Source organism: Corvus hawaiiensis, chromosome 18 (genome assembly GCF_020740725.1).
Source record: "Corvus hawaiiensis isolate bCorHaw1 chromosome 18, bCorHaw1.pri.cur, whole genome shotgun sequence".
Classification (NCBI taxonomy): Eukaryota; Metazoa; Chordata; class Aves; order Passeriformes; family Corvidae; genus Corvus; species Corvus hawaiiensis.
Window position 1 is genome coordinate 14,535,420 of NC_063230.1, and position 22,266 is coordinate 14,557,685.

The 22,266-nt window shown below is 44.3% G+C and overlaps 1 protein-coding gene across 1 annotated transcript in view; it reads right to left on the bottom strand.

The window, feature by feature from the left end:
- TMEM132D (transmembrane protein 132D) overlaps nucleotides 1-22,266 on the bottom strand; it is a 208,292-nt gene that overhangs the window by 74,066 nt on the left and 111,960 nt on the right. The window contains exon 4 of the mRNA XM_048322962.1: nucleotides 9,029-9,212. Coding sequence (XP_048178919.1) covers nucleotides 9,029-9,212 — 184 coding nt within the window. The remainder of the gene's footprint in view (nucleotides 1-9,028; nucleotides 9,213-22,266) is intronic.

The window sequence follows — 22,266 nt, forward strand, 5'->3', positions numbered from 1 at the left end:
TGCCCTGTCCGTGCCCGTGCCTTGTCCATGCCCTGTCCGTGCCCTGTCCGTGCCCTGTCCGTGCCCGTGCCTTGTCCATGCCCGTGCCCTGTCCGTGCACTTTAAGCTCCCTACAGACCCTTCAGGCTACTGCCAGTATTTTGCCCCAAAGCTGTCTCTGCCAGAGCCATTCTGCCTCAAGTGGCTTCTGCCTCCACATTTTTAACCCCTTCTGCGATGGTGCCACTGCTCCTTGTGCGTGGGCAGTGAACCAGGGAAGCGAGCTGGGTTCAGAACGGCCCAACAAAAAAGGAATTGTTATTGTTATTGCAGTTGTCAGCCCAGCTCTGCAGCAGCTCCATGGCATCTGTACCAACCCAGCTGGGACTGGGCTGGGGAGGAATAACTGGGCCTGACTCAGCAATGCTGCTGGAAAACATCACCCTCCTCTCACCAGGAGCCCGGCCCGCTGGGCTGCTCGCCCTCTGGAACCAGCAGCTCTCCAGCTCCGTGGATCATCAGCCCCTCAGAAGGTGAGGGAGTCAAAGCTGCACACAACACCTGCCATTTCTTCTGAGTGCTGGTCACTGTTTAATCCTCTGCCCCTCGTCCTCTTACTGGCACCCTGCCTCTGAGGGCATCTCACACAGGAAAAGGAATTCTTAATACCACTGGCTGGAAGAAGGATGGAAAAGTCAAGAGAATAATTCTCTTAATTGACTACTCTTCTTACTACTTGTAATCTAGAGGAAATCTAATTAATTCTACATGAAGAACGACTATTCTGTGGTGAAACGTAATTCCTGATCTCTGGGGCTTCAGCTTACCAGTTGTCAAATTATCCAATTACACACTTGTTAAAATCCATTTTGGGGAGATTTTCATGGCTCGTAAATAAATAATTTCAAAATCTTAAATCCCCAGAAGAAAAAAAAAAAAAAGAAAGGAAAAAAAAAAAAAAAAAGGAAGCCCCCAGCCCTCAAATGGTACCTCAAAATTACAAAAAACATCTAAAAATACTGTCAAGAAGCTGAAAAGAGAGATCCCAGCCTGCTCGGCTCCAGCAGCACCACAGTGGTGATGATCTATTTCAGCAGGGAGAAATACTCTGCTTCTCCTTCAGCAATGTTTTATTCAAATCACTAATCTGAAGGGAACCAATTAAGGCAGCATCCCCTTCATTAGCCAAAAGGGAAGAATCTTTCCATAAGCACGTCAGTTAAGAGGTGGGAAGCCAAGGGAGACCAGAGCCCAAGCCAAGGATAACGATGCTCTGGAGTGAGGCCAGGGCAGGGCCACCGAGCTGAGCTGCTCCAGGCTGGAGCAGCCAATGCACACAGAGAGCCAAGGGAGCTGGGGCTGCCCAGGCTCCAGGAGGGCTGTTTCTGTCTGCTTCCCACAGCTGCCTGCTCACGGCACACGCAGCAGAGGAAGGCAGAGTGTGCCAGGCTTGTTTGGCAACAGGGTGGGAGGCACAGGTTAGAACACACAGGGAAAACACTGCCATGGAGATGATCACACACGGAGAGCTCCCCAGGGATGCGGCTCCCCACCTCTGCAGGGGCCAGAGTCTGTCCTGGCAGGGCACTGGAGCAGCTGGAGCTCCCTTTGCCCTCAGCTGCTCTGTGGCTCTCACAGCTCCCCAGGAACACTGGGCAGGAGGGAGGGGGTACAGTGACACCTCAGTGAGTATCCGTGGGAAGGAATCCCCATGTGCCAAATCTGAGCCAAGAAGAAAACCTGTGATCTTCTGTATTTCAGTGAAAACAATACAGCAGTCAGCTTTACAGAGTATTTTGCAGTATTTGCTGCTGCACTGCATGGCAGTGCTGTGTGAGGAAATCCTGTGAGTGGAACCAGACATGAAACAAAAGAGGAACAGAAGGCACTAATCTGCTTTTTATAAACCCAATCTGACTGTATTTCAATAAAAGTAAGTAAACATCATCCCTGGTTTGGCTTTTTTTCAACAACAACAAAAAAGCCCCTTAGGAAATTTCTTTAATACTGAGTCTGATTAACATAAAGATATAAAGAAGTTGGCAGAACAATCCAAAGTAGGTGGCACAATATTTCCAGTGAATATTGGTCATTCTGGGTACTAAGTGTGAGACATCTTAAGACATCCTGACTTGAAAATCATTCAGAGCATTTGTCTGAAAATGAGTCCCTTTCAGCTGTCTGAAATTTGCTCCACAAAATGATAAAATAATTACGAGACCATCGTTCTGAAAAACTTGATTCACCACCGAATTATTTCTGTTTTAAACTCAGAACATTTGTAATACCAGTGGTTTTACAGCAGTGTGAAAACAGGCCAGGATTTCTAAATCTTGTGTCCATCCACATAAAGGAGGGACAAGTTCTGGTGAAACCTGCTCTAAATTCAGATCTGCCGTGTTTTCCTGGGCCTTCTACATTTTGTAGCTTCAGAGCAACACAAAGATTGTCAGGCTGAAGGATTGGGCTTGTTTCAAACCCAGTTCAACTGCACATGTCTAATCAAAGAAAACACACGTAACTCACACTTAAGAAAGAACAGCAGCTCTTATGCAAAGCCATTTTTCTTTGGCTTTAATTCGTAAGAAAAATATCCTTGTGCTTGTTCCTGCTCCTCTGGGGAACCCAATTTTCAATGTTCCACATCAAATTGTGTGGCTGTCAGCAGCTCTGCCGGCAGCCAGCCCCAGCCCTCATTACTCATTGCCCCTCTCACACAGAACTGGGGTGGCTGCTGCTTTCTGTTGTTCCAGGTGATTACAGCATTAGTCAGCCCCAACTGCAGCTCCAGAGACAAACCTGACATTTCCAGCCTCTTGTCTTCGGCAACATCATCATCAAGATCTCTTTCCATCTGCCTGTGGTAATGGAGGCAGAAAAGGAATTGGACTGAACAATGAGATCTGCCTGATGGTTTCACTGCTTGGGAATTTAAGTAGCCAAACGTGTGTGTGATGTTGCAATGAACAGAGTTTCTCTTCCAGTGCATGCTCCACACATCAACAAAATGTCTAATTGTGCAGGGAAAGAGCTATTGCCTGTTATTTCAAATGTTAAGGACCCCAGGGTCATCATTAATTCTGGAAGGGAAAATCCAAAGAATATGGCATTTGTTGGATTCTGCAGATAGGGTGTGCTCAATTGCCAAGTGCTTGTATTATTCTCTCATTTCACTCCCTGTATTATTCTCTCATTTCACTCCCTGTACACAAACCCGAATGCCACTGCTGGTGCCCTCAGAGCTGTCACCGTGTTAGCAGGGGCACAACAGGAGCCTGCCACAGCGAGGCCAGTGTTTGGTGAGCAGCAGCAGTAACAGGAAGCTGAAGACCAAGCCAAGCCCCTTGGGAATGAACCCTGAAGATCAGCCCCACTGCAGCTGAGGACGTTCACTGCTTGAACAGACTCGTGGGCACACCAGAGCTGTCACACCGCAGGGCAGTACCCAGTGCCTGGTCTGTTACCCGGGTACAGAGAGGTACCAACGCCACAAGTCCTGAAAGAGCCTAAATAATTAACATCTACATATGGGAAAAATGTCTCGTAGCTTCAGATGGCTGGGATTCAATTAATTCCTGAAGCACCACAGATTCTTACACGTTAATGAAAGACTTTCTTTTGTTAGCTGTACAGGCTGAGTGCAGTTATCAGGATGTGAAACAGATTCTAATCTGACTCCCATACTGCACAAAAATTGACTAACAAGCTCTGGAATACAAACTCCTTCCAGGGGAAGTTGCCTGAGCACGGAGAACCAATCCATAAGGCAGGTTTCTGGATCCAGGCAAAGCTGGGAGCCCCAGAGTCAGTGAGAGAATCTGTTCCTCTGGGCTGACACAGCAATATTCCAGAATTACACTGATACAATAGTGCAGAAATCACCCAGGGAAAATCTATGTTTGAACTGCTGTCAGTAATGACCCTGGAACAGACAACTACTAAAATCTGCTAACAGCAGCAGTGGGGAAGGCATTGTCAGTACAGAAGTTTGAACTATTAAATAGAAACAACAGATAAACCCAAGGATTCAGAAAAAAGAAATGGAATGAAATGCAGTCACACACATTGAGAAGTTTAATCATGGGGACTGACAGAATTTCAGTAAGAGGTGTTCAGCCTGAAACAACAGAGCAGCAGAAAGATCTGGATATAACATTGAATCACAGGGCAAGTATTTGCCATTGTAGAGAACAAGCTCTGACCAACTAAACAAACCCCCGTAGAAAACAGAACCAAATCCTGGCATGCATCTTTTGAGATGCAGAACAAAACATTTCCAGGGCATAAACACTTGGACAACAATGACAAGAGACATTATCTGGTATTCTGACATCATCTGGGATGTCTATTTTCAAGAAAGGTGACTGAAAATCAGGACTGGTGGGTGCTGAGACGTATTACTGGGAGAATGGCAAGCCTCTTTTATGGTATGAAATTGTAAGTCCTTGACCTGTCTAATTTCAGGAAGCAAGAGGATATATTTCTGAAAAGAAAATGGTTGCTGGAAATTGCACAATGATCCAAGGGTTTCTCCCTTTCTTAGGAGTAGATCTCATCTGTGATTCACTAATCATTTTGATTTAAAAAGGCTCCTTTTCAGACCATGGTAACATTTTAATTAAATATTTGAAAACTTGCCGAATACTGTAATTGCAATTTAAAAGCTATGAATTAGGAAGGTAAAAGCTTTTATCTACTCTCTAGACATCTTTTTCTTTTTCATAAAGCTGTCAGTGGGAGTCTTTAGAAATATTCCCTCATTGAATTGGAGTAGGACAGAGGATTCTGGCTGATGTGATCCTGCACCCCTCAGCTGCCAGGCAGAACCCAGCCCAGTCCCAACCAAAAGCAGATTCCCCCTGAAGTCGATTTGTTCCTCTACATCAGTCACGAGGGGGGAGATTCACCTTTCAGGAAAGCACTGACTTTATCCAAAAGCACCCTGACTGCCAGCTCAGATGGTGGATGAGGAGAGGAGGCTGGAACAGCCCCCAACAGCCCATTCCAGCAGCCCACTGAGAGTTCTGGTAGCTAAGCCTGAGCTGCATACCCAGTCTCTACCAGAACATGAACAGCACTATTTAACAGTGAAATTTTCACATACTTGTATTTACAAGGGCATTCAGACTCTAGGTATTTCTAAAATCCATCAGTGACAGCCACTGCCATGACAGCTGATCCCTGTAATTATTAGAAATACTTTTAATACCAAAAAAGTTTCCTTTATAATAAATAGCCTCTTTACAATTGATTTTATTTATTTATCTGGTCTACTTAAACAGCTTCTTATGCTGATGGCAAGTAGAACAGTTTACTTCCTGTCAACATATTCATTAAAGTTTTAAAAATAACATCAGGAACAGGTTGAAACAATGAATTATCTAAAAGGAATAATGTTAAATTGGCGTTGAGGTTTTGGATAAAATTTATTTAATATGACTGCCAGAAATAGGACTTCTCAGAAGCCAAAATGTGTCTAATGGGTCTGAGGACAGGAGCATGTTCCTTAGCAAGAGGAGAATGGGTTTAGGGTCAGCCTTGCTTTGATAATTGCTAGGACATACCAAACCAGAGCTTTTAACCACATACCACCTTAAACATGGAGTTTGTTACATGCTATGCATTATACCAGATCTCTAGTCGACAAATAAAGACCTTTACTCTTCACAGCTGCCTTATGTACCTGACCTCATAAAACAAATGTTCCCCTGTGTTTCACACAGTCTCAGCTGGGGGGACATTGCAAAAATGCCTGCACTGCTGTAAAAGGTTATTTCACTCCACCACCATCCTTCCCTGGGGATTACTGACCTCCAGGAGATGAAGGATAAGGGGGATCCTTCTCCCTAACAGCTCACCCAAGTTTGTTCAAACCCCCTCCATGAGCAGGTTACAAACAGCTCAGGCTGCCCTGTGCCCAGGACCTTTCCTGTGCAGGACAGAGCCGAGCAGGGACAGCCACCCTCGCTGGGGCTCTGGGGACATCCAGAGCAGGGGGGACAATTCTGTGCCCCCACTGAAACCTGCGTGCTGCAAATGGGGGCTGGCTGTTGGTCACTGGCCCTGGTAAAGCCTCTCACAAATCAGGAGTCTCTTCTCAGAGGTTTTTTCTACCTTTGATTTAAATCTCTCTCTCACCCCTCACTTGAGTGTCTTGGAGGACGATGTTGCAGTGCTTAAGGATGATAAATAATGGGCCAAAACCAGAGACAATGGGAGCTCAGCAGCTGAAACAAGCTGTAATTCACTGTTCACCATCCACCTGTGCCTGCTGAAGTACAGCTGGGAGGGATGGAAGGTTGTCTTTGGAGTTCTTGCCTCTGCCAAGCAGACTGCAACCTCACCAAAGGGCCATTAATTAAGTCGCAAATCCCATCTAGTATACATAATATATTACATATAATACTCTAGTATTAACTTGCTGATTTGGAAATCTAGAAGATGTATATGGACAACAATTTATCAAAATCTGAAGGTCATGAACCTTCAACCTTTTCAAGAAATTTCTGAAGGGACACTGAGCATCCTGCATACACTTCTTCCTGAATTATAGGAGAAAGTAAAGTTAACTCACTACTCTAATAATGAATTTATCAACCCTGGGACCAACATCTTATCCTGTGTTGCCATTATTGCAGGGACACACACTATGGAACGCCAGTATGCCATAGGAATAAAAAAAGCATTGGAGAAAAGTGAGTACAGCAGTGTCCCAACAACTGCAGCAGCAGGTGGGCATTGCCACTGGGTCCCGATGCCAATGGGTACATCTCAAAGTTTCCATTGCAGTATTTTGTAACTCAGGAAATCAGGAACATCTAAACTGGCCAATCTTTTGCTTTACAATTTACAAATCCATGACAGAGAGCAGGAAAGACTATGGGATGCAAAGGTGGTGCAGAGGCGGCACGTGCGAGTCTCTTAAAAAACCAAAGCTCTGCCTAATGGGAAAGCATTCAAATTGTTCTTTGGAAAGATTAAGCTGTAATTGAAATGTTCAAGAGCACTTCTGTTTGGTGCTTCTATACATGAAATTACATTTCTGCTAAGACCAGTAAAAAACTAACCCAAATTACCCTGTATCCAAAGCCAGAAAAATAACAACACATTATTTTCATTGTGCTTCTTTCTAAATGGAGGAGGAGAATTTTTTTTTAAATTTTATTTTAAGTTTGCAAGTTACAAGCCGGCTTTGCAAAGACCACAGGGAAAACTGAAGCATCAAACTATTCAAAGTTAGACACCTTGAAAGGTCTGCACCTGAATCATCATTTCCTCAGCACAAAGTGAACCATGACAAAGATCTGCAGGTTTGTAATACCCTGGAGTTTCTTCCCTGACACTCCAGGTAATGCAAAGAAGGTTAGAACTATTCCCAGTCTGTCAGGGATCCAGGGACTGCTGCCATTTATCTTTGCCTTCTCTCCTCCCCATCATCCCCACACCTGTTGCCTTGCAAAATGCCATCTCCTGATGACTTTATAGACTGCATGTGACCTTTGAGCACACAATTCTGTGCTGCTGGAAAATGGGCTTTTCTTCATCTTTAATGGAAATTAAGAGAGTGAGCTGATTTGTAGCAACTGCCAGCAGAATCCACTTTTGTCCTTATGAGCTATATTTTGCCACTATATCACCCGATAATAAAGCGATCACGGATCGTGGGCACACACGAGCAGAACTGTGGTTTTCTGCCACCACTGGAACCACTGGGGAAGGAACCTTTTATCTTTTCAATTATGTATGGAGAGAATAGAACCCCCAACATCTCAGATTACGTAAATCAGATCGTTCTACAGCCTTAACCCTCACCAGCCCAGAACTTGTATGGCTGCACTCCAGGGCCCAGCTGAGGAAAGAGTTGGACTCGATGTCCCTCGTGGGTCCCCCCCGACCCAGAATATTCTGTGAATCTCTGAAAGCCTCTCCTCTTACCAACGCACCAGCAGAGACCTCCCAGTGCTCAGCAGGAGGAAGCAGCCCATGGGAAGGGCCATGCAAAGGGGTGACACGACTCTCATTTGAGAGACAGCCACAGGTACAGCTGTGAGACGCACCGTGGCAATGAAGGCATGAGCCACCACAAGAGAAAAACATGGTTTGGGTAAAACAAAGAATCACAACACCTGAGTAGTTCCGAAGTTGGTAAATATAAGCAACAAGAATAGCCAGTTCTGTGAGTCTGGAGGGGCAGAAAACACCTTCAGTATTCAGTAATGGCATAATTAACTTACTATCACCAGGCAAACATCCAGGTTACATTTTTTTAAATGCTCTGAGATTGATTTTTGTTTTTCTTTCGGCACTAAATAATAATGTGGCAGTCTTCTCTGACAGATCACCTAAGAACAGAAACGAGGCCCAGCCAGACCATACACAAGTATGCTTCATCCCCAACAACGAAGAAATGTGAAAGGGACAAAGGAGGAAATGCACAAATTTCTGTTTGTACTGGAAATTTGGGTATCTAACAGGTTTTTTTAGATAAGAACAAGGCTAAAGGATCAGGCAATTTTCAAGCCCTGCAGTTTTCACCATTACGCAACCTGTTTGAATGCATTTCTGGGGAACAGACACTTGGCTACGCCCTGCATTTTGTGCTCCCCAGGTAATTAAAAATGACTCAGAATTCATGCCATTCCTTTCATTTCTTTTCTCACTCTCAAATGCATATGGAGTCAGAACTCAAAACCTGGACAAACTGTCATTCAGGAAGCCTAGACCAATGTAAGAGTACTCTTGATTCATGTCAGACATGTACCACAATGAACTGAGTGTCCAGGTACAGCTCTTGCTGCATCCAGAGGGAGTTCTGAGCAATGGAAATGCTGTGAACTCAGCTTCTGCCCCCAAAAAATCAGTGCATCAGTGAAACAGCAGGACTTTGCCTCCAATGGGAAGCTGTGCTCTCCCCTCAGAAGCCAGGGTCCGATTCTCAAGGTGTTTCCTTCTGCCCCTCCCTCCCCTTTCAGCTGATCATTTGCACCTGTCAGACACTGCAGCTGTAAAGCAGAACTAAAACCCTGCAAAATGCCAAACAATTCCTTACCATAGCCAAAGGGAGAACTCCTACCAGGTCCTTCTGGCTTACGTAGATCTTGGAGATTCCCAGATCAGATGTGGTGTCTCCAGGATATTCCACCTGCCAGGTGATGAGCTGGGTCTCAGGTAGGTCAGTCAGGTCTTCAATTTCAAAGTCAATCTGCATGACTTCAGAGGAAGGACCATCCGCACTGCAGCAAAGAAAGGAAAAGAAATGTTCCATTCACATGACTGATAAGCCAGGAATATGATTGCTTTTATATTAATAAAACCTTGGATTAAGGCCCCTTCAAAGAGAGGATTTGGTGGCATGATGGATTCAATAATGAATTAATCATTTGCACTTGTCTTAAGATTGCAGGGTATTTCCCACCAATTCAAGTGGCTTAGTAACACTTTGTGACATGGATCATTGTGCACTGCTCCATTTCATGGGTGGAGGACCACAACCAGATCAAAGGCAAAACAGAGGCTAAAACCACAGCCCAAACTGACTCCCAGATTCTCCCTCTAAATGAGCACATTGCATTTCCTGCAATGAAAGCAGCACATGGACAAATCGAAAGGGAATCACTCCTTGAAACAGGAAAGCACTGCATCAAAAGTATTTTCTGTTTTTTAAAAAGAGAGGCATGGAAGAAAGGTCAAAGCTCGGAATGGGGTCCATGAACAAGGGCAGCAGGAAGCAGAGGACTGGAAAACTTGGAATTAATTTTTAGCTATACTGCTACCTTGCTGTGAATGTCAGTGTGAAGCTCCTTTTGTCCTTTGCTAAACTAGGAATTATAGATAATGGAGCTTGTTGTGACAGAGTTACAAAACCAGGTTGTTTAGTATCAGCCAATCCTGCCAGGATCCTTCAGCGAGAAACACCAGAGAAGAGCGAAGCCTGACTGGATGTGACGCTGTGGCAGCACTGGGGGCACTGGGGGCACCTTCCCGCAGCCACGGTGGCTTTATGAGCTGTCCTTCTGTGGGTTCCATGGCTCGTGTCAGAGGATACCCCACAGCAGAAATGTAAAGAGGGAAGATGGGAAAGGGAACTGATGCAATTCCTGCGAAGTTTGATATAAAACCACTACCTGCATGGAAGTGTAGTGAAGATTCCATTGTGTGTCTTGGCCAGGTGAGCTCCTTAGGCCAGTGGCATCGAGAGAGACAAGGAAATACTCGATTTCCTGTAAAGCTGTAGAGGAATGTGGAAGTTCTTAGTGCACAAATCCTGGGGACACCAAGAATGACAGCTACTCCTGGGGCACTGAACGCTGAACCACCTTCAGCGTTTGTGTGGAGGGGAAGGGAAAGAGCAGAATTCCTGTCTGTGGGACAATGCTCAAGGAGAGGAAGACTGGCACAGCACTGAAGTGTCACAAGCCGTTTCTGCTGGAGAGCACAACTAGAAAAGGAGGGAACATTTCAGCAACTGATTAGAGAATCCCAAAATGCACCCAAACTGCAGCAGGTTTCCCAGCTGATGTGGAAAAAGAGCTAAAACTAAGGATACACTTTGATGAAGACCAGTTATGACAACAGCCCCAGATTGGGACTCTTCCCTGGATACTCAGAGATTTCTGTTGTGCTGGCTAAATCCAGAGCTTTATCCAATGCTACTTCTTGAAGAGGTTGATCTGATCATCTTTAAGGTTTGCATTTTAGTGAATGCACTGTGTTCTTTCTCTCCTGGATGGAATTTAAAGGGAGCCTCTCTGTTTCCAAAATGGAACACATTGTGTTCAATTTCTCATTTCTTCATGTCATGAAAAAAAGGAGCATGATTTCCAAACCAGCACTGAAAGCAGTCTTATTTCATGCTGACCTAGGTAAGATCAGAAGCTGCTTTCTGCAGCTGTGACTATTGAATCTCAGTTACCTTAATTGTGTGAGCAGGAATGGGCACTGCATTGCCTATAAATCCCTGGCAGTGAGCCTGGTCTGTACAGTGTGTTCTATCCCAGTTCCTGTGTTTAAAGAGCTAATTGAATCTTCATATAATGAACCTTGGGGCTGGGATTCTGTTCAGAGTGCCTCTCTGCATTATTGCCTTGGTGTGTGACGCTCCCTGTGCCCGGCTCTGCAGGATTGGTGCTGTCACAGGATGTGCCCTGGAACAGCAGCGAGGGACAGGGGGCACTGAGGGTGCAGTGCCAGGCTTTGGAACCACCAAAACACTGTCAAAAAAAGGAAAACCTCTTAATCTTTTCCAGGTATGTTGGAGAGGAGGGGAAAAGAAGTGATTAGGACAGAGTAAAACAAAGGAGGGAGCAAAAGGCGGTGGAAAAGACAGGGAGGGAGAAGTGGAGCACATTCATGAACTACAGCTCCCACTGGCACAGCTACAGGAACCCAAAGGCACAGAAATATTTCTTTTAGTTTCTCCTTCAAAGCAGGTATTTTAATGAAGCATTTCTTGTAGCAAAACCCCACACCTTGCTACCAGCTACCAAATGCGATTTTGATAGAAATTATTTGACCTAGATCCTCTTAAAAATACTAAACACCTCCAAAAGAGGAGATTACAAAGCACCACAAAAATCCGTAAGAATCTCATTACTGCCACTAAAGATGTGTTTAAAATGTGAAAGTATTGCATGACCTATGATCAGACCCAGGGTGTCAGCACCAGGTCAGGAACTGGGCTCAATTACTTTACTCATCACTAACTGTGTCAGCCCTCCCATGTGCAAGCCCCATGGATCTGTTTCCCAATCTACACCTTCCTAAGCTGCATTTGGCAACAGATTTTTCAAAACAGAAATAGGGCAAAAAAGTTACCTTTCAGAAAATACAGGTAAAAAACATAAATGGAGAAATGTGGACAAGTAATGTTCACCCATGGAGTTCAGTCACATAAAAATATTTGTGGCTTTTCTGTTAAAGTCAAGGCTGCTCATTACAAGGATGTTTCTGCTGGGTACTCAGGCACTGCTCCTCAAAATGATGCAGTGCCCAATCCTCCTCAAGGTGGACATCCACTTTATGGTCACCACAAAGCAGCAGCTTGTTGGCAGCTTGTCTCTGCTAACACTAAACCCATTACTGCTGTCCAGGGTGCAGCAACACCGTTAGGTGCAATAGGGGAGGCGACGTGGTTAGGAAGTTTAGGATGGACAAACATAAAGGTTCACAACAGCAATTCAGGCTGAGTTGAAGAGTGGTCGAAGTAAAACGGTTCTTGGTGCCAATTTAAAGTCAAATCCCTCACCTGGGTGTTGCTGTTTATAGCTGAGAGTTAAACTGCAATGGAGTTCATTGCAGTTCTCCTCGTGAGCAGGGTCCTGCTGAGCTCTGTGTCATGCAGACACAGCTTTAAAGCATCTCAGCCCAAACTGAAGACAAGGATGATTTTAAAAAACCCCAAAACTTCACTGGAATGGAGTAGTCAGGTCTTTCCTTCTGCCAGCCAGGACGGCACAGACAGTTTTGTGCTGTATTTCTTGATCTGCCTTTTATTTCCTAACAAGAGATCAAGCAGCTCTTACAAATTAAGAACAATGGGAAACCCTGTCCTGTCTCTAGGGGAGTATTTCCTACCCCCACAGGGCCATCCTGCACCTGCTGCTTCTGACACATCCCTGACACAGGCAAAATACTTTTTTATAAAGTCTCTCTTCTGCCCTTTCAGCCTGGGAGTGCCTCTGGGAGTGCCCAAGCCCTTGGCCAAGTGCTGATGCCTCTGCCGTGACATCCCATTTCTTCAGGGACAGAACCAGCCACTCCTCCTCAGGGATGTCCCGCCCTGCAAGCCACAGCTTTCAAGGAGAGCCCTTGTAAATCCAGGAACAGCTCCTGGATGCTGGCAGTGCTGCTCAGATCAAGGATCCCACTGGTGACTTGCCCAGCTGTGCTATCAGCTTTGATCTCTGTGTAATGCTCCAACACGAGACTCGTTCTGAACCTCCCCCAGTGACCCCTGGAATGTTCTCACAATAAACTGCATAAAGTTTCACCACTGTCTGCAGAAGGCTGTAATGGACACGAGCAGCCTACAGCCATTAATATGCAAAATAGGACGTATCACAGGACAGTTAATGAAAGAGCCTTCGGGAGGGAGAGAAAAGGTAATTTTATTCTCCTGTACCTCCACAAACGTGCCCAGCACATCTCCTGCAGGGCACCACAGGAGTCTGTGGCCTGAAATGCTGCATGGGCCAGGGCAAGAGGTGGAAAAGCAGAGCTCAGAAAAGGAAGAAATGTGTCCAGGGACAACTGGGAAAACTTTCCAGCTTGAGAGAAGAGTGACAGCAGCACAGCTGGCCCAAGGAGGCCTGAAGGAGTTTGTGAAAACCATTACTCCCATTTCACATGAGAGAAAATTAAACTGAAAATTACTTTCCCATAAAAAGAGGGGATGAGGTGATTTATGCACCACAAAGTGGAACAACGCTGCATTTCAGAAAGAAGGTAATTTTTGGGTAAAAGTAAGGCCACGTGCTGAGCTGTCACACAGACACAGCCATGGCCAGCTCCCAGCTGTGCTGCAGGAGGGCTCGGAGCCCTGCTGGCACTGCCCTGCCCCTGCCCAGGGCCAGCACTGGCACCGAGTGTTCGACAGTCCTTCCCTGTGTGGGAGGAAACAGCATCAACCAACAGGAGATGTAGGATAAATGCATAAAAACCCAAAGCTTTGGCATGTTGTAGCAAAGCTCTGTATTTTTTTAAACATTTCTTTTCTGACACAGATTCTGTTTAAAAAGAAAAAAGACATCTTTTCCTATGGTATTTTCTCCAGAACGCAAACAATTTCACTAAAAGGATTTTACAAACCTTCTCTGCTCCTCTCTTCTGGAACTGTAAGCCATTACTCTTGATATTATCACTAAACAGTACTTGTTTCCTAAGCAAAAATGAGGAGGTGGAAAGGAAATCAAAGGATCACTGGAGAATCAGCCCTTCCTCCAGAATATTTGCTGTTTGGTACCTCCTTCCCTTCTCTCCCCAGTCCTCGAGCTCCCCTACAGCACATGGGCACTACACTTACGCTCCCCTAGAGCAGCAGATCCCCACAAATGCCAGAAATCTTTAAATAAAGTGGATTTTATCCATTTTTTTGCAGTGCTCCTGGGAACATGCGGCCCAGCAACAAACTGTCTTCACACCTAAACAGATTTTGGGTAGGGGAAAAAAGGAGGAGGAAACTAGAAGATATTAAGAGAAAAGAAATCACTGAGTGAAAAATCTCCTGTACCAGAAGGAATATATTTATATATATCCATCTATATTTAAAGTAGTCAGGAGAGAATCCTGATAATCTTTTAGTTTATCTTCACCAAGAAAAGATTGTCTGTCTAGTCTTTGCTGAATTCTTAAAAAATACCCACGACTCTGGTCTCAGGAGAGAGAATACTTTCATTTGTGAGGGGTTTTTGTTTGTCTTAAGAAGCCTTTGCATCCGAGTCAAACTGTTGTGGCAGGAGGGACATTTGCATTCCTCTCCACACCTGCCAGGGAGGCAGAGATCACATCTCTGCGGAATAAACAGCTCCTTGCAATGCAATAAACTCCTTCTGCTTAGCATGTCTGACAGCACCCTCGGAATTATGTGCACGGGCTGTGCAAGTAAAGGATGTGGGACCCTGCAAGGAGCCCCCAGTGCTGCCACCCGAGGCAGGGAGGGCGCAGACCGAGGCAGGAGCACTCTGGGTCCTGCGAGGCTGAGCCAGCTGCGCTTCTCCTTGGTGCTCATCGCCTCCCAACCAGCTGGGGCTTGGCTCAAAACCTTCCCCAGTCTGGGCAGCGGGGATTTAAACCTCCCCTGTGAGAGGTGATTTAAACCCCCCCTGTGAGAGGTGTGATGCTGCAAACGTCACCTGCACGTTTCAGCTCTTTTTCAGTGGTTTCTGGTGCGTTTGTTCTGTAACTGCAGCCATCAGAACACGCTGCCTTGAGGTCTGCAGGGCAGGTCTGCTCTGAAACGCAGCACACGAACTCCTCTGCTGCCACGTGGAAAGATCTGGGATGTCTGGTACAACCTGGGAAGACAGGGCTGAGGAAAGGGTGCCACTGCGCCTGGGCACCCTTTGGAAGCTTCTCTGGTCACATCCTTCTACCACTCCCATGTACCACAAGCTAAAAGCCCTCACAGTATTCTTACAGGCAAAGAGACGTTTTTTATTTTAATGAATCCGACTGACTTTTCCTTCTGGTTTCCGAGCTAGAGTGCAATCCACGAATATTTTTCGGCTTTTTTTGCAGGAAGTTTTTATACTGGATAACAACCGCAGATCTTCTGTGGACTATTTTATTCCTTAACCAGGAATTATGGTAAAAAAATCAAATATTGCAAGAACTTTACTTTAAACCTGAGTTTAAACAAGCATAACAGTGTGATGGTGCCCGCCAGCAGCCGAGGGGTGGCTCAGCTCCAGAGTGTGAGCTCACCACATCCAGGTCTGTTCTCCCAGATCCAGCCAGTGGGTGGGAATCTGGCTGGCACAGTGAGCAGCATTCCCAGCCTTCCCTGGCAGTTAAAAATAACATGTCTGAGTTTACCCAAAAAGCTGGAATTTTATGAAACCAAACCCAACAATATGGTGCAATACCTGCCCCGTGGGCTGCCAGCACGCTGCCAGATCATCCTCTACACATCACCCAACCCACACAAATAATAAAAACTAAAATATTTTAGACAAGAAAGTGAGACTTGGGACTCAGACCGTCCCAAGGTCAGAGAGGGCATTCTAAAACCCAGTATCTGTAGCACCTGGAGTACTATGCCACAGCAAAGATCATTATTCACCGCTGATATATCAAGAGAAGGTGATACATACAGCACTACATTAAAATTTCATTTTATTCATTGTCATCTTACTATTAAAAATTCAGGATAGGTAGGCTGAAAAGCCATTTTTCTTCGGGAATCACCATATGAAGTGAACCAACTAGCAAGAAAAATCACCAAGAAATGAGTCTGCTAATCATGTAATAAAGTTATTTTAAAAAATTGATCCATCTCTCTGGAGCTTGACATCAGTAGTGCTGGTTGAGAAATATTTGCTGAATTATTTGACTTTTTTTTTGCTATTGTCAAATAAATTATTCACTATACGATTTTCCAGCTGTTGATAGCACTTTTCCCAAATAACTCAATTCAAAAGTGAGCAAAAATTAGCAAACCTCTTAACATAATATAAATTTAAAACATAATTACCCACCGAGTCAGCATTTCAGTTCAGAACCAGGATTCTGAGCATCTCCTGACGTGGTAAACGCAGGCATCATTCACCACATTGTGTCAGGGAAGGGTAAATCAACGCTGTCTTTATTCCATCCAGTCTAATAATCATTCAATAAATTACTCCCCACAGCAGCCAGTGAACACCAGGTACCTCTGGAGCAGCCCAGTCACGAGGCACGAGCAGAACAGCCCCAGTTCCTGTGCAGGAGGCAGAGCCGAAGGGCTACAGAAATGGTTTTACTGGCAGTCCAAAGAATAACTAAACCCTGCAAATACCCTGTCAATCTAGCTTTCTCTACCTGCTCTTTTTATTGTCCTCAGCACAAAAATAACAATAAATGTCCGGTAACTCCCTTATAAGTGTGATGAAACTGCAAGAGAGGAAAGCAGGCACACAGCCACAAGAGTTCATTATTAGTTGGTGAAGTTTCTACAGGACCCAGCCAGGGCTCAGACCACGCTGCGCAAGAAACCCACGGAATGTGCTGATGGTTGTCCTCACAAGGGGAGAAAGCAGAAAAATGATAACACAATTGTCATTTTATGGGTAGGAAAACCAGGTACAAAGGCTTCAATCCAGTAACAGGTCAGCACATGTGGAAGTGAGGTGTTTGCCCAGCACTGGCAGTGCTGTGGGAATTGACACCATAACCCCCAGACCTGAGCCTTTGGATCGGTAACACTCTTGAGCATTCCAAAAAAAAGCTTTAGATATTTCATTCACATTACAATTTGGCAGACTGTTAGCACTGTCACAGTCTCCTGGAAATGAAAGAAACCTCTTTCTGAATGGCAGGAGTTGCACAAACACAGCACTGATCTGAGGGAACGAGACCCAGGATTTTCGTGCTAAAAAACTCCAGAGCCAGCGCTGCAAATATTTACTGTTGCATAATCCCAGCACACCAAATCATGAGATCAAGCACTGTGCTCAGCACACAACCCTGCAGCAAAATTCATTCCTCATCCTACAAGTATTTATCCACCTAAAAACCCCTCTTATAAACGACCAGCAAATTTACACTTGTGCATAAATGAAAGTGGGATTAGACTTGATGAATTCAGGCTGATGCCCATCTTGGGCATTTAACTTTGGAATTCAGAATGATTTTGAAATTATACCCCCTACTCATTTTTTTTAAATTTAATTGTGGTATTAAATCCAGAGTGGAAGACCCAATATCCCAGCATTTAGCTCCAGCCACGTCTCCACAGTGAGATCTGTAACGCTTTTTTTTATGCCTTGCTTATTAGTGTCCACACTGGTTCAACAAATGCAATTATATATAAAAGCTGTATTACATTCCATGAGACTCAAGCTCTCAATATATTTCAAAATCAGTGACTTACTTGGAGATACCTGCCAAGGTACATCCAATATATGAGATTAGTACCCTCAGCTACAGGAATTTCCTCTGCTGTGAACTATTCAGCAAGTATTTCTGCTGAACTCATACATCTTGCCAAACTGCAAAGTTCTTTTCAATTAAAATAAAAATGTTAAAGTTTTCTTTGCACAATTGTTCAGTGTTTGCCAAGTCTAGAATTAAAAAAGGAAACACCTTCCAGCTTTCTTAATATTAAAACAGAAGAAGCCTCCATAATCCTGTTTGTTTCTTATTTTTAAACAATAGTATGAAAAATAAACTGAAGAGAGTTTATTTGCCTCCCTCCAAATCCAGCTTTTTGAAAGAGCTTTAGGCTGAAATATATTTTAAATCACAGAATTACAGGGCAATCTTGGTTAGGAGAGACCTTTGAAAGCCATTTGGTCTAACACCTTTCTCAAGGTAAATTATTTCTCAGTAAATTCTTCTGTCTGTAACCACCAGGATAAGATCCCTGCCCTGCTCCAGCTACGGTACATTTTTACTGGAGCAGATGTTTCCCCTCCATACACCTTGGGATAATCTGAGAGCCATGAGGAAATCATACAGACAGGATGATGGTACAGGTCTGCAGCTGAGTCCTAGGTCCTGTCAAATCAAATCACAGTTTTTGATGTCTGTGTGACATTAGAAACTGTGTGAGTTCAAAAGCTCACAGAACTCATGTTCTTATTTAGCATGAACTGTTGCAGTCAATCATTTTGGGTTCCACTGCACCCACTGTTGGTGCACCTGAGTTTCCCCCTTTGAGGCTGCGAAGCACCTGAGCTCAGGACTGGTCAGATACAAAGGGATACATAAATGCTGGCAATCCCTGGATACTCTCTCGGGAGTGAAGAAAATAGTAACGATAATAACAATAACAATAATAATAATAATAATAGTGGCAGGTTATGATTGTGGCTGTCACGCTGCAGGGAATTCCCCAGTGGGAGGTACCCTGAGACAGCAGAGTGCCCCAGGGCAGGAGCAGTGCAGGAATCAGCAACAACCTGCTCTGCTTTGTGCCATGAGAGCTCTAAGTCCAGCCTTTGAGACACACCAGAGACCCCAGGGAGAGCCAGGAGGCTCCAGTGCAGAGGGAACACAAACCAGCACGGGCAGAGAGCAGAGCCGCATCCTGTGCCAGGCTGGGCAGGAACGGATCGGGTCCGTAAGGGCAGCTCCCTGCCAGCACATCCACCACACTGTATCATCTCTGCATCAACTTATCAAGCTCCATTTTAAAGGCACTTAGGGATTTTAAAGGCCTATTCCCTGAAAGACTCTTCCAGAAGCTGATTATTCTAATGGCTGAAGCAGCCAGAGGAGCCACCCTGGCTGGAGCTGAAGTCTCCAAAGAGCCACTGCTCAGAGCGCCCAGACCCCATCCCACCCCAGACACGGCACGGGATAATGGCCAAGTGCACCTCCTCCTCCTCACAGCTCCTCCTTTTGCTCACAGCAAACCATTGCCTAACTGCAGAACTTCTGGAAACATGTAATGGCTGATAATAGCTCCCTCATCCAGAATTATTCCTTCCAAGTTTCTGTGTCCTCAAACCACCTCCAGCCAAACAGCTGTAAACAAAACCATTACTGCAGATAAACTTAAATGGACTTTAAATATATTCACTGATCTAAGGAGGCAGGCAGAGGAATGGGGGGTTCTCACTTCCTTATCTCAATACACTCTGTCACAACGTGGCTGCAGTCGTTTGCCATGTCCAAAAGGAAATTACTCTTTCAGTAAAAATAATAACATGATCAGAATAATAACTAGGAAAGTGAAGGAGAGAGAGAAACAGACATGGCATGAGATGCTCCATGAAATGTTAAGAAATGTGCCACTGGGACTAGGAAATACCACCTAACCAGAGTGAGGAGCTCATGCTATCATAATGGGGGAGGGACAGAACACATCACACAACCCTCCTTATGTGGCAAACTTCCAGATAATGTAATTGGGGCTTTAAAGCCACTTTTAGAGCTTAGTTTGCAGGTACTAATCTTGGACCTCAAAACTGGATTCTGTGGCAAACAACCACCACTTCTGGGGCCCGAGCTTCAGCACAGCATTGCTCCTACCTGGAGGAATATCAGGACTGAACTCAGAAATCTTTGCAACTGAGAGTGGAAAGATGCACATCCAGCCCTTGGAAAAGACATATTGATTTCATTGAGCTGGAGGCAGGGGAAGAGACACCCTAATTGTTATAATTAGGAATTCAGTAATGTTAGTAATCATTAATAGTTTCAACAGGTTCATAAATCATTCACATAATGGGGAGAAGCAGTAAGTGAAGATCAATTTCCACGCCACTAACATTTCATAGCACACACCTAAACACTGGATTGCTTGAACTACTCACTCTTATTTAGTTTATATTCTTACTGTTACTGCCCAGAGTTTCACAGTCCCATTATGAGTCTTTAATGACTTAATTGAATGTAAACTCTCTTTGCAAGGCTAACATGGAGCCTTTGCAAATATAGACACTGCTCTTCTTTCACTGCAATGAAAATCCTCAAGGGTGTACAAGCTGGGACACAAAATCACCAAAAATGTGGCTTAAAATATCTTCTCCAAGCAAGCAAAGTGGAAAATTTGGATGGAGAACTTACTCCAAACCTCCTAACTAGGATGGTTCTTGGAATTTGTGTGGAGAAATCTGATGGGCAGCTGTTGTGGGTATTAAAAGCAACCAAACGACACGAGGAATTAAAACAGCACGGCCAAAATTATCACTACAGTCTGTGAATACAAACTGGGCTTTAGGCATGGTTTTCCATTTGCTTTGCTCAAGCTGCTTGACTTTAGTTACGCTGTCATTGCACAGCAGGATAAGGAACAAACAGCCACAATGACTGCAGGAAATGGACAGGGTTTTTAGAAAAACGGTAGAAGAAATAATCTGCCACATTTCCAGAGAGCCTAAATGTGCAATACTTGAAGGAACGTCAAGTAGAGCAGAAGGTAGGTTGGTGATTTTCTGAAAGAAATCAGTAGGTGAGGCTTAAAAGGCACAAGAACCAGAAAGTGCTAACTTTCCACAAATATTTCAAGGATTCAAGCGTCAAGGAGAGAAAATTGCTAGAGCAGGTAGGCAGGAGAGTATAATTAGAAACAACAGGAAATACAGAGCAAATTCAAAGCAAAAGGGACAGTGGAAGGGTCTCAGAAAGAAATGGCAAACAATCTCTGGGAAGGTTTAAAATTAGACAGGATAAAATGCTTAGAAAGAAATAATTTCTGCATATATGGCTATAACAAGCTGGTTGGGGTTTTGGTTTTCTTTTTTCCAAGCTCCTTAATAAAGAAAGAATTATGCAATCAGTACATCTGAGTCTCTGTCATTCCCTCCAGCACATTAGACCAATTTCAACAAAATCAGAGAGAAGGGTAGAGGTTAAGAATTGTTAAATTTTTGGAAGCAAAAGGGAACGAGTGAGTGACGCCTGTGTGAGAGCAGATGCAGAGCACTCCCTGAGAATCCACGAGTGCACTCCTTCCTCTGCAGCAAAGGCAGAGGAGCCAGGCTGCTGACTGAAACACTCCTTACATTTTATGGCTTCCTGATTTTCTTCGAGTTCCAGTTCCACCGCTGACCCCTGCTCAGTCTTCTGGGACTCAATCTCCTCAGTTAAGCAATGTGCAAGTACTCTGCTAAACAGGAAGGAATCTCAGTGGTCTGCTGAGCTGGGCTCTCATTTATCAGTGAAATCTGCAGTTCAACTTGGTAAATTCACCAAATTATATGTGGAGAGAATTATTCCTGACCCTTGCTCAGCGGTGCATGAAAATGACCCCTGCAGGGACACAGAACCTGGAATCCGGTCTCCCACATAATTAAGAGCATGACCCAACTTTTGCTGCCAGACATCCTGACTGCATGAGGAGAGCAGCAAAGCAAAGTCCATAATGTTATCAGGAACAAATGAGGCTTTCTCTCACTGGGAAGTTTCTCAGCACAGAGTACATTTGCTATCTGGTGGGCTGCTATGACTGTTAGCACAGCTAATGGAAATTTAAAATGCAATCTGATTCTTTTCTATATCCCAGCATCCTAGGACACACAGTGAATAGCAGTAACTCCAAAACTGAAGGAAAGTAAAGGAATCAACTCTTTTTTCATGGTAAAAAACATGCAATAACATGAATGAATCAAACTTTTCTTTGACAATTCCAAAAGAAAAGCGCTACAAAATATGTCTCTATCTCTTATTTCTACGTTTAATAATTTAGAACTCTTACTCTTTGTTCATAAAAGAAACATTGTGTTCTGCAGAATTTGTGGAGATGTAAAACAAGAAGCAACAAAATCATATCTGAATTACTGGTGCAGACTTTTCCAATGCTTAGGAGAAAAATAATCTAAAATACGAAACAGTCAAGGACTGGTGCCAAAGTTTTTACATAAATGTGAGAAGTGGGCAGGTGAATTGTGTGGAGAAAAGACGAAGTAGAAACAACTTGGAAGCCGTTTGTGTAAAAAAGAGAAATGAGGAGGATTGAGGCAGCAAGTGGCTCCAGAGCAGGTATTTCTCCCATAGGAACGAGAAAAGCGACATCTCCCTCAGTATCGATGAGTAAATTAAAGTGTGCTCCTTCTTTCACAAAGTCCCATTTGAAAACACGATGATCCTTCATTCTTCTCATCTATCTCATAAAATACAGGTGACAGAAAGAGAAACTTCCACTAA